The sequence below is a fragment of the Thamnophis sirtalis genome, unplaced genomic scaffold, assembly GCF_051295495.1.
Source record: "Thamnophis sirtalis isolate CommonGarterSnake01/CBP01778 unplaced genomic scaffold, rThaSir2_p1.2 scaffold_2, whole genome shotgun sequence".
Classification (NCBI taxonomy): domain Eukaryota; kingdom Metazoa; phylum Chordata; class Lepidosauria; order Squamata; family Natricidae; genus Thamnophis; species Thamnophis sirtalis.
In genome coordinates, this window is record NW_028261382.1 from 42,419,464 (window position 1) to 42,431,770 (window position 12,307).

Below are 12,307 nucleotides of genomic sequence, written 5' to 3' on the forward strand. Positions count from 1 at the left end.
TTTCTTTTTCTTTCTTTCTTTCTTTCTTTCTTTCTTTCTTTCTTCTTTCTCTCTCTCTCTCTCTCACACACACACACAGACACGTCTCCTAGTTCCCTTGGATTTTGTTGACCATGAAAGAAATTAAATCTAAAACTAGGTACAATCCAGAGGTGCCAATAAAAATAAGATATTAAGTGCTGACTAATGGTCTTCCCGGGTAACAGAAAAACCTCAATTCTGCTTTATTACAATTCTGCTTTATTAGTCAGGCTTCGGACTGCCGTATTTTTTCAGAGTATAAGACGCACCAAGGTTTTGAAGAGGCAAATTAAAAAAAAAAAGTTTTTGCACTCTGCAGACCTCCCCATTTTTTTATGAAAATGAACCCTTTCCCCCCACCCCCCAAAGGGCATGAATAGCCTTTAGGAGGCTTGCTCCTGGGAGCTGGGGGGGGAAAAACAAAATTGAGCAAAAATGGCCCATTTTTCGCTCATTTCTGCCTTTCACAGCCCCCAGGTGTACTCTGCAAGGCTCCTAAAGGCTATGCCCAGCCGTTTTTGGTGAAGAAGGTGAAGTTTCGGGAGGCAAAATATGCTGTATTCAGTGTATAAGATGCACCCAGATTTTCAGCCTCTATTGAGAGGTAAAGGTGTGTCTTATACTCCGAAAAATAACTTCCAAATCTAGCTACTTATTATATGTAATATTTAATATTGGAGATTTCCTTCCTGGCGTTTCTTCCTTCTAGGCTGGTCGTTTTAAGAGTTCAGGCTTGCTGATGGGTCACTGAACGGAGTTTATTCCGGGGTGGATTTTTGAGTACATAATTTTATTTTTTATTGATTGATTGAGTTTTGTCACTCGCCTACAAGATAACAGGAATAAAAACAAACACGAATAAAGAACACAGGAAACGGGTGCAAATAAATGTATTTGTTTAAATAATGGAATAAAACTTCTATTATTCAATTTACGATCATCTGCATGAAACCAAATTCTTCTCCAACCTGTCATGAGCCAATTAGTTCCTGGACGCAACCATAGAGATGCTGAGGCAAGAGCGGCTCTGCATTGAGACAAGAGCAGGGCTCGTCCTCACCAGAAGTCCCTCCCCATTCCTCTCCACTTCACCAATAAGGTTGCAGGTCTAAAGGGAGGTAGAGAGGATGGGAGTGAGGCCGTGGGCGGCTCCCTACCGATTGGTGGACGGCGAGAGCCAATGAAAACACGGCACCCCTTGACTCGCGCGCGACGGACAGCGCCTAACACCGGCAACTCGCGCCTGCGCAGACTGGATTTTTTTATTATTATTGTAAACACCTAACCCTTCCTCACCTTCTTCAACGGGCGGCCTTGCCTATGTCTCTCCCTCCGTAGCCGGAGCACCGACTCGAGAACGGAGGGGGAATGTCTGGGGTCCGCGAGGTGGTGACGCTTCAGCTGGGCCACTACGCGGGGAGCGTGGGCGCTCACTGGTGGGGCCTTCAGGTGAGGCATAGGGGAAAGCGCGAGACGGAGCGCGCATGCGCCGACGGGGCCAGGTGTGTATAGGGAGAAAGCCTGTGTTGATGGCGTCATTCCAGGGGAAGCGCCTGATTGGACCGGAGCCACGCAGGAAGGGCGGGGCTTGTGCATTTCCGCCTTCACCTGCCTCATCAGCACGTGTGTTTACACTCACACGTGTTTGCACATATTTGCACGTGCACGAGAATCCATCTCTCCCACCAATTCATTTAAAGGGGCATACATGGCTTTGCTTTATTTCCCCCCCTCCCCAGCCCGTCATGCTTTTATCCTCCTAACACCCCTGCAAGGTAGGCCACCCTGAGCAGGGCCAGGATAAATAGGGCTGCAAAAACCCAGGTGGCTGCTGCATAGGTGGCTTCCTGTCTCTCCCCCCCCCCACCCCAAGATCCTGCTGGATTTTTTTGCACTTGGATCACCCACAGTTTTTGGGGTGGGGGTCAGACTAGATGACCTACAAGATCCCTTCCAACTCTGTTAATCTGTTTTTTAAAAAATGACTCCATCCCCAGCGTGCTAGATTTGGGGTGCAATGGCCTACGGGTAGTCCTCGACTTAACGACCAGAATTGAGCCCCAGATGTCTGTGGCTAAACGAGACAAGTCCTTAAAAGCAAATTTTGTCCCGTTTTACTACCTTGCTAGCTTAGCCACACTTGTTTAGTGAATCACTGCAGTGGTTAAAGAGAATTTGGCTTCCTTGTTGCCTTTGCTTGTCAGAAGCTTGCAAAAAGGGATTGCAATCCTTATAAAATGCAAATCAGTTGCTCAGGATCTGGATTTTGGTCATTGGGAGGGAGGGGAGATCCTGGAACGGTTGTGAGTGTGGAAAAACTCCTATAAGTCACTTTTTTCAGCGACGTCCTAAGCAAACTCGTAAGTCGAGAATTACTTGCTGAATTCACAAATCAGAAACGTGACTGGGATTCTAAACTGCTCCGATGGGGATTTCTTCGGTTTTGTTCACTTCTTAGCCTTCCGTTTTAGAACATTAAGATTGGAAGGGACCTTGGTGGTCAGTGAGAAAATGTTGGTGGTCCGCAGAAAAATTATTTGCATTTTTTATATTGCACTCAATCAGGGGTCCTCAAACTACGGCCCCTAGGCTGGATATGTGCTGCTGCAGAGAGTCTCCCCCTGTGGGGTCTTTCAGAGGGGGGCAGAAATTCCCACTTGGGGTCTGCTTCGGCCTCCTGGTGGGGGGCTTTGGGCAAAGGCTGGAGGGAAGCACCGCTGGTGGGGAAGAGCCGGAGGGCCTCGTTCCAGTGGGACTGCATCACGGCCTGGAACTGGCTGACCATCTCAGCCCGCTGAGCCTCCAGGCGCCGGCACCTGGCCTTGCACCCCCACCGGTCTTCCCTCTGCTTGGAAAGCCCATGCTCCTAGTCCTCAGTGAGGTGCTTCTGCTGAGCCTCCTTCTCAGCCAGATCCAATTTGAACTGAGCTGTTTTGCCAACTCTTTCTCCTGGGGGCTGCTTAGCTCCAGCAACTGCTTCCTGTTGGGGCCCTAAGGAGCCCCGGGCGGGCAGGCGAGGAAGGGCTGGGAGGGGCGAGTAGAGGCCAGCGAGGCGCCACTCGACATGAGTGACATTGAGTTGGCCACGCCCCCAGTCACATGACCACCCAGCCACGCCCATCCAGCCGGTCATTAGGCAGATCATATTAGCGGTCCGCAGGATTAAAAATTAGGAATTTAGTGGCCCCTGAAGTCCGAAAGGTTGGGGACCCCTGCTCTAGCCCGACCCCCCCGTTGGGGACCCTACACACCTTCGTCAAGTCTATCAACCGTTTTAATTCCTGCCTTCTAGGAAGCTTCGTTCTCATCCAATTCCACGCCTCCCGACTTAGACGAAGCCCTTCAGCACGATGTCCTGTTCCGAGCGGGGAGAACCATGCAGGGTCGCGAGACGTTTACCCCCCGCCTCATCGTTATGGACCTCAAAGGTGAGACTCCAAAGAGAGTCGTGAATTCGGGGGAGAAGCACGCACGCCTGGCGGGTCAGATCCGCCCACGTAAAGGACTTGCCTCCCTTAACGGCGTAAACGTTTGGTCGCCGATGGGAGTCGCCAGTCGAAGCCCATCTGTCTTTCAGCCCAAAAGGGTCTCTTAAAAAAACCTTGTTTTATTTCTGGACAGAAAGTCTCGCCGCTTTGAGACAGGAAGGATACCTGTATGAAGAGCCGAAAACAAACACCCCTATTGCATGGTGAGTGGGTATATTTCTTTTTTTTACTAAGAGCAGTGAGTCAGTTTCCTTTGGGATTTATTTATCGCTTACATTTCTCTGCAGCCGACCTCAAGCCTGGGGTTACTCTACCATCGTAAAACATTTTGAATGCCGGTTGAATTTTGCTGTGTAATTGAACTGGATTATATTTGTTATCGGTTTTCTTAGCTGTTTGTTGTTGTTGTTGTTATTATTATCATCTCTTTTATTCATTAAAAATAAAACTCAAGTCAACTGAACATTTAAAGATGCGTCACAAATACCACTGATGGTTTGCTGCCAGCGTCCTAGGTGTCAACCAAGGACCTTCTTAAGATGATGATGATTTGATTACACACTTTATTCATTAAACATGAAACTCAGCCAGCTGAACATTCAGAAATGCATCACAAATACCAGTGACTGGTGCTAATGGTTGATACGGTTTGCTGCCAGCGTCCCTAGGTATCAACCAGGGACCTTCTTAAAATATAAGATGTTCTGAGTAGCGCAGTTTTTTTGCAGTTCCGCTGGTGTTATTGCAGGAAGATGCAATTTCTTGATGTAAAATTCTTGGACATGGTACCAAGTGCCCCAATGACAATGGGCATCGTTTTTTACATTTCTTCTTCTTCTTCTTCTTCTTCTTCTTCTTCTTCTTCTTCTTCTTCTTCTTCTTCTTCTTCTTCTTCTTCTTCTTCTTCTTCTTCTTCTTCTTCTATTTCTTCTTTCTCCTCCTCTTCCTCACCCTTCCTCCTCCTTCTCTTTTTCTTCTTCTTCTTCCCCTCCTCCTCCTCCTCCTTGCTAAGAAGTGTCTTCTTCTTCTCCTCCTCCTTCTTCTTCTTCTCTTCCTCCTCCTCCTCTTCTTCCTCCTCCTCCTCTTCTCTTCTTCTTCCTCCTCTTCCCGTTTAGCAATTGTGTCATTCATTGAACAACTGCTTTCTGGGCTTGACAAGCCGAGGCAAAAGGAGGGTGTTGAAAACCAGGCTTGAGTTTAAAAAAACAAGTGTTTTCCTTCACGGAAATGCTCGTGGTTGTAAGCCGAGGACAATCTCTCTCTCCTGTCCGGGTTCATGGATCTTCTCCTTGCAGGAAGGGGAACCTCACAACGCACCAGCAAGACCCATTGCCTCCCAGGACCGTTTTTGACCAGCCGGAGGTGAGCCTCCCTCTTTCTCCCTCCCCAATTTCTAAGAATGGCTTCGTAGCGAAGCACGGGTATCCAGCTAGAGTGAGTGTGTGTATGTGTGTGTGTGTATTAAACGGAGCAAAAGCTTAAGAACCGTGGGGTAAATCCTCCTCCTCCCCTTCCCCTCCTCTTGGAATGCCACCTTGGTCTTGGGGATGGATAAACTGGGACCAGAGGTCTGATTTTTTTTTCTTTCTTATTTCAGGGCGACCGGTTTTCCAATGGGGATTTTGCCTCCAAGAGCCTCCCTGGTGGTAAAGGTCTGTCTCTGTGTGTGTGTGGTGCATTTTATTTTACTTTTATATTCCATTCTATTTTATGTCCTTTTCATTTTTATTAAGTTTACTTTTACTTTTAATTTTACTTTTATTTTAATTTTACGTTTATTTTACTTTCATTTTAATTTTACTTTTATTTTAATTTTACTTTTATTTTAATATTACTTTTATTTTAATTTTACTTTAATTTTACTTTTACTTTTAATTTTACTTTTATTTTATTTTAATTTTATTTTTGAATTTTATTTTGATTTTACTTTAATTTTACTTTTGAATTTTATTTTAATTTTACTTTTATTTTAATTTTACTTTTATTTTAATTTTACTTTAATTTTACTTTTACTTTAATTTTACTTTTACTTTAATTTTACTTTTACTTTAATTTTACTTTTACTTTAATTTTACTTTTACTTTAATTTTACTTTTACTTTAATTTTACTTTTACTTTTACTTTTACTTTAATTTTACTTTTACTTTAATTTTACTTTTACTTTACTTTTACTTTAATTTCACTTTAATTTTACTTTTTAATTTAATTTTAATTTTACTTTTATTTTAATTTTACTTTTATTTTACTTTTATTTTAATTATAAATTTAAGTTAAATAATTTTAGTTCACTTTACTTAGTTTTTAGTTTAGTTTTTGCTGTCTTAGGCTATGCTAAAATTTATTGGCTGCCATCTTACCGCCGGCTAACAATCCTGGTGTAATGGTGGGTGAAACCTTGGTTTGATCCCTTTGATTGTTCAGTCACCTTCCTCCTTTTGGATCAGGGGGATCTCCAGACATGGCCATTTGGAGCCTGGTGGGACTTCAACTCCCAGAATTCCCCAGCCAGCAGAACTCTGGGAGTTGAAGTCCACCAGGTTTCAAAGGGCCAAGTGTGCAGGCCCCTAGGTTAGATTTGGTATTAGTGTAAAAGCTGGGGTTTTTTTTAGCAGAGGGGCTTTGGAGAAATCTGGCTTGTCAGCCGTAGCCCCACAAGCTGGAGAGCTCGGTCCCCTCATCGCCAGGTTAAAATATGGCCCGTGCATCTCCTGGTGGTGTCTTTTCCCAGGAAAGCCAAAGCAGCTCGCCCAGCCGCTCGCGTCAGAGAACAGTGCGCCCGCTTGGTCAGACTTCCTCCGTACCAATCTCCACCCGCGGAGCATCCTGACCATCCATGAATACAATCGCGAGGAGTGAGTTGGGGGTCCTGGCGGTGGTGGGGGCAGTTTTCCCAATTTTTGGAGGGGGGGGAAAGAATCCTCCCAACGAGGACCAGCCCGAATTTGGCTTCCCGCCCCATTGCAGGGAATCCAACCGCCTGGAGGCGTTCGGACAAGGAGAAAAACTCCTCCAGGCCGGGCGCTACCTGGAGGAACTCGAGGATCGGCTGCACTTCTACGTGGAAGAGTGTGATTACTTGCAAGTAAGTAATCCGCCCGCCACGGGATCTGGTCCCCCTGTGGATGTAAAGGAGGGGGTCCCCAAACGTGGCAACTTTTAAGACTTGTGGACTTGAATTCCACAGCACGGGTTGATTTGAGGCCAATCACCGGGAGACTGGGAGTTCTAGTCCTGCCTTAGGCATGAAAGCCGGCTGGGTGACTTTGAGCCCATCACCAGGAGACGGGGAGTTCTAGTCCTGCCTTAGGCATGAAAGCCGGCTGGGTGACTTTGAGACCATCACCAGGAGACTGGGAGTTCTAGTCCTGCGTTGGGCATGAAAGCCGGCTGGGTGACTTTGAGCCCATCACCAGGAGACGGGGAGTTCTAGTCCTGCCTTAGGCATGAAAGCCAGCTTGGTGACTTTGAGCCCATCACCAGGAGACTGGGAGTTCTAGTCCTGCCTTAGGCAAGAAAGCCGGCTGGCTGACTTTGAGCCCATCACCAGGAGACTGGGAGTTGTAGTCCTGCCTTAGGCATGAGAGCCGGCTGGGTGACTTTGAGCCCATCACCAGGAGACGGGGAGTTGTAGTCCTGCCTTACTGACATGGCCAGTTGGGGGAATTCTGGGAGTTGGAAGTCCACAAGTCTTAAAGTTGTCAAGTTTGGAGACCCCCTTGCTACAAGGCGCTGGGGGAAACCTTGGGACTTTCCTGGGGGTTTCTAAAACCCAGTTCTCACAAGGCACTGCCAGCTTGGCACGCTGGGAATTGTAGTTCAGCAACCTTTCGAAGACCTACCCCAGGTCTTTCTCCTGCATTCCAGGCCGCCTGGTGCTGAACCCAGATTTTTTGGGTCCATATTTGCCACCTTTTCTCAATCCGCCCCATTTGGAAAAGCTCTCCAGGAAGTCCGCAAAAATCACAACCCCCCCCACCCCAATTTTTCTCCTCCTCCTCCTCCTCCTCCTCCTCCTCCAGGGCTTTCAGCTGCTCTGCGACCTCCACAACGGCTTCTCGGGCGTCGGGTCCAAGGTAGTGGAGCTGCTTCAGGATGAATACGCGGGGAAAGGCATCTTGACGTGCGGGCTGACGCCTGTCCTTCAATCCAGTGTGAGTGGGGAATTCACGTTGTCGGATAACTCATCTCATTGTTCGTTTATGGGGGAGAGGGGTTCGCGGGAGGAAGGGGGGGACACAAAGTTGGTGGCCGCCGTCGAATAACCTCTTGCAAATGCGCATTAGGGGACCAGCCTTTTCTCCCTTCCCAGCAGCTCCCCCATCGGAATTTCTACCGGCTGATGAACACGGTTTTGGGCATCGTCCGTCTGTCCAGCCAGAGTTCCCTCTTCTGCCCCTTGTCGCTCAACGGAAGTCTGGGGCTCAAAACGGGCAGCCCAGTGGCCCTGCCGTACCTCCACTACGAGGTGAGTCCCTTTGGGGCCGCAGAACGAGGGTGGGGTGGAATTTACAGGGAGATCCCCCTCAAGGATTCTGGACTGGGCACCTCCCTTCCTCTTCTCGATCCTGCTTGCAGAGTTCTGGGCACAAGCAGTCCTCGGCCGTACGACCGCCGCCGAGTCCAAATTTTCCGTGGCTAAGCGAGACTTCGTGCCTTTTGCTCTGTTTCCTTGGCCATCGTTGTTAAGCAAATCCCTGCCGGGTGGTAAAGCAAATCCAAACCATCCCCGTTTGACTTTCCGCTAGTCGGAAGGTCACAAAAACGAAACCCCAGGGACCGCGGGAAGCGGCCGCTGTCATAAAAAGGAAGCAGAGTTGCCAAGCGTCCAGATTTCGATAGCGTCTTGCTTAGCCACAGAAAGGCTGATCTCAAATATGGTCAAAAGTCGAGGATTACCTACAGTTAAAACCATCCCGAATAGAATTTTGTTAAAATATCTCTTTTTAAATCATTTTTATAAATTCCGTCTAGCCATCTCTAGATTATCAGACGAGCGCCATTCTCGCCACCGCCCTGGACACGCTGACCATCCCCTACCGGCTCCAGACGTCGGACATGACCATCTCCAACCTGACCGAAACCCTGAATTTTTCCGGAAGGAAGGTACAGTTGTCCTCGACTTGTGACCACAACGAACCCAACATTTATCTTCCTAAGCGAGCAACCTTGATTGAGTTTTGCCTCCATTTTACGATTTCTTGCCATCGTTAAATGAACTATTCTGGTTGTTATGTGAGTCACCCGGTCGTTAAGTGAATCAGGATTACCTCAGTAACTCTGCTAGTCGGAAGCTCATAAAATGGGACCATGTGACGCCAGGAAACTCCGACTGTTGTAAATGAGCCGTTTGCCGAGCGTCTGAATTACAATCACGTGACTGCGCGGGGACGGTCGTAAGTGTGAAAAAATGGTCATAAGTCTCTTATTTCAATGCTCTTGTAACTTTGAAGAGTCTCTAAACCGTAAAGCCGCCAAGAATTACCTCAGGGTTAGGACGGGCAGCCGTCAAATTTGATGAAGAAACAAAAGATAATAAATGGTCGTTAAGGCGAGGATGACCTTTTTAAGGGCGCGTCAGATTTGTCAACTTTCCGTTTTCCAAACACGAGGAATAGTGATCCCTTGGGGGATCACAAAGATATTGTGGTCACTTTAATATCATTTAGATGAGCTTGGTCAATTGACTACAAAAATATAACTTTTGAACGTTTTGTTGAATGTGAAATAAACTGTGCTGTCCCTTTTTTCTGTGCCGTTCCAACTTCCAACGGTCACTAAACGAACTGTCGTAAGTCAACTGTACTCGGAAACCCTCCCTATTTTCTTCAGATCAGGTTGTAACCTAGATAGTCCTGGTTAGATCTTGGTTTTCGGGGGAACCACCAGGGGCTAAAACTCCGAGGATCAGACCCCCCGAAAAAGAGACATCCTCACACACACACGTTTCTCTTCCCCAGGTTGCAGAGGCCTCGGTCGCCATGCCCTTCTCCATGGCGGAAGACCAGTCCCTTCCTGAAGCATTGTACAACCAACAACCCAGCACGGCGTGGTGTCCGTTGTCGTCTGGCGGCAACCGAAGAGATGCCGGCTGCTTTGCTCAGTCGGTTGTGTTGCGAGGGATCAGCAAACAGCAGCAAGTGAGGTGGGTCTGCGCGTGGTTTGCATGCACCCTCTTACAGGGTCTGTACACAGACACGGGGTTAGACGTTTGGGCTGCTCAGGAGGGTGTGAAACAGACCCAATTGGAAAAAATAATCAGATTTTTTGTGGCCTCTTGGGCGATTGGAGATATAGCAACCAAATTTAAAAAATCAAGTTGCTCCCGGGGTCTCTTCACGATCCAGCCCTGCCCCCCCCCCCGTTGTAAATTGAGGGGCCACCCTTCTTATTTCCCTTCCAGCAACGCCTCTCCAGGAACTGAACCCAAGTCCGTCCTTCACATGTGCGAGACCGGCCAGGAAGTGCTGGCCCGCTACTTACACACTGTCTTCCCTCGGACGCTGAGGTGGGTGGTCCGGCCAGCTGGGCGAGGAGAAAAGGAGGAGGAGAGGGGATGATGGCGGCAAGGGGGGGTGGGGGAGAGAGAACATTCCCCTTCAAACCTCCCTGTTTTTTTCCCCAACAGCAGTTTGCTTTTGCTGCAAGGGCCCTGCAAGATTTTGGCTCCCTACCCCCAGTTTTTCGCGCCGTTCCTGAACAAGTACGGATTCCTGTCGGAGAAGCCGCTGTATAGCCCAGCAAGTAAGAACCGACACGGACACACAGTATGACTTAGGAATTGCCTGCCCTTAGTTGTTACGGTTGTTTGGGTACCAAAGAGTTTCAGCAGGAGCAATATTTTTAACCTTGACAATTAAAAAAAAAAGGTGGACTTAACACTCCCAGAATTCCCCAGCCAGCATAATTTAATATGGGTGGACTTTGACTCCCAGAATTCCCCAGTCAGCATAATTTAAAATGGGGGGACTTCGACTCCCAGAATTCCCCAGCCAGCATAATTTAAGATGGGGGGACTTCGACTCCCAGAATTCCCCAGCCAGCATAATTTAAGATGGGGGGACTTCAACTCCCAGAATTCCCCAGTCAGCATAATTTAAAATGGGGGGACTTCGACTCCCAGAATTCCCCAGCCAGCATAATTTAAGATGGGGGGACTTCGACTCCCAGAATTCCCCAGCCAGCATAATTTAAGATGGGGGGACTTCAACTCCCAGAATTCCCCAGTCAGCATAATTTAAAATGGGGGGACTTCGACTCCCAGAATTCCCCAGCCAGCATAATTTAAGATGGGGGGGACTTCGACTCCCAGAATTCCCCAGCCAGCATAATTTAAAATGGGGGGACTTCGACTCCCAGAATTCTCCAGCCAGCAAGATATTTAGACTTCAATACCCAGAATTCCCTAGGCAGCCTGTTTTTTAAGAGAAGTGGCCCTCCTGCTGACTGGGGAATTCTGGGTATCGAAGTCCAAACATCTACCAAGGTTGAGAAATACAGAGTCTTTACAATGATGGTCAACCGTGTCGGCGGCAGGGGGGAATGAAGGCAGGGTCAATCGGCAGTACCGAATCCTGCCGGAATCCTGGCCTGTTGCTTACTGATTCGGCCGAGCCCAGAAATCCCACCTCTCAGCGGTTTTCTCTCCTCTTAACAGAGGTCGAAAGCATCCCTGTGTTAGCCGCCTTCCAGTCCTCGGCGGGATTGTACCGAACCCTGGGTGACTTCTACCGAGAGCTGCACGGAACGGACCTGCGGCGGTGGGAGAGCTTCTTCTCCGCTGGGGTGGAGATGGAGGACTTCCGAGAGGCGCTGGACGAGCTGCGGACGCTGTCCCTCTGCTACAAGAAGAGCAGCCTGGATGAAAATTCGGACGACGACGACGATACGGATTGAGCTGCTTTTCCGGAGGCCGCGAGGCGGCGGACGCTTCCCGCCTCGGATTTGAAATCGAGAGAAATTAAAAAAAAAAAACTTTGCCGAGGAACGTCTCCCTTTGGCCTGTTTTTTGAGGGAGGGGAAGGAAGGTTCTTGTTTAAAAAGGAGGACACAGCCTCTCGACGTCCTGCTTTAATTCTTTAAAATACGATCACTCAATAAATATTTGCCCCCTTTCCCATCAATTTATACATTTCCTACTTTTAAAAAAATATTTACAGATCTGAGAGAGAGAAGGGAGGGGGTTTCTCCCCTCCAAACAGCCCACTTCCTGCGGGCGAATTTTTAAAAAAATCATCAAATCTCTGGAAGTGTCTCAAGTGAGCCGTGGAGCAAAGGGGGGGGGTCAAACGCACCCTCCCCCCCCCTCAAAGTTCTTCTCTACATCCTTAAAACCCCGGTTCTTCCCGCTCGTCCTCCGAGAGGGCGGGATCTTTGTCGGACAGCGGGTCGGTGTGGCTGGTGCTTATCCCGTCTTCCTCGTCGTCCGAACTGACGTCGCAGGCCGTGTGGAACAAGGCCATGAGTTCGTGGAAGCGATGGGCCACCTGAAAAGGGGGGGGGAAGCCATTAACAGATGATTCTCGGCAACTGGGAAGATGATGGGTGGGCTTCAACTCCCAGAATTCCTCAGGCAGAATTGAGGGATTTCGACTCCCAGAATTCCTCAGACAGAATTGAGGGACTTCAACTCCCAGAATTCCTCAGACAGAATTGAGGGACTTCAAATTTCTCTGTCAGAATAGAGGGACTTCGACTCCCAGAATTCCTCAGACAGAATTGAGGGACTTCAAATTCCTCTGTCAGAATAGAGGGACTTCGACTCCCAGAATTCCTCAGACAGAATTGAGGGACTTCGACTC

General features: G+C 48.3%; 2 protein-coding genes across 4 annotated transcripts in view; one reads left to right on the plus strand and one right to left on the minus strand.

Annotated features, from left to right (window-relative positions):
- The first annotated feature begins 1,233 nt into the window (after window positions 1-1,233).
- Window positions 1,234-11,554, plus strand: MSTO1 (misato mitochondrial distribution and morphology regulator 1). Of its 3 annotated transcripts, none has more exons than XM_087705149.1 (14): window positions 1,234-1,470; window positions 3,314-3,449; window positions 3,643-3,712; window positions 4,805-4,871; window positions 5,107-5,161; window positions 6,238-6,361; window positions 6,474-6,591; window positions 7,529-7,660; window positions 7,822-7,974; window positions 8,481-8,612; window positions 9,467-9,651; window positions 9,910-10,014; window positions 10,138-10,250; window positions 11,164-11,554. In XM_087705149.1, the coding sequence occupies exons 1-14, from the start codon at window positions 1,390-1,392 to the stop codon at window positions 11,400-11,402; spliced, it is 1,710 nt and encodes a 569-aa protein (XP_087561275.1). In that variant the 5' UTR covers window positions 1,234-1,389; the 3' UTR covers window positions 11,403-11,554. The 3 variants fall into 3 exon arrangements, with proteins under 3 accessions (XP_087561275.1, XP_087561276.1, XP_087561274.1); XM_087705150.1 differs by having other exon boundaries at window positions 1,235-1,470; window positions 5,107-5,155; window positions 10,135-10,250; XM_087705148.1 differs by having other exon boundaries at window positions 1,236-1,470; window positions 10,135-10,250.
- Window positions 11,555-11,563: 9 nt separating this feature from the next.
- Window positions 11,564-12,307, minus strand: part of GON4L (gon-4 like) — a 40,526-nt gene continuing 39,782 nt past the window's right edge. Inside the window, 1 exon segment of the mRNA XM_087705151.1 lies at window positions 11,564-11,992. Within this exon segment, the coding sequence (XP_087561277.1) occupies window positions 11,834-11,992 (159 nt within the window). The 3' untranslated portion in view covers window positions 11,564-11,833.

Excerpts from the sequence above, each read along its gene's own strand:
- MSTO1 (XM_087705148.1), top strand. The coding sequence starts at position 1,390 with ATGTCTGGGGTCCGCGAGGTGGTGACGCTTCAGCTGGGCCACTACGCG. Across the intron at positions 3,713-4,804 it reads ACAAACACCCCTATTGCATG|GAAGGGGAACCTCACAACGC; the intron begins GTGAGTGGGTAT and ends TTCTCCTTGCAG. Across the intron at positions 10,251-11,163 it reads GCCGCTGTATAGCCCAGCAA|AGGTCGAAAGCATCCCTGTG; the intron begins GTAAGAACCGAC and ends TCCTCTTAACAG.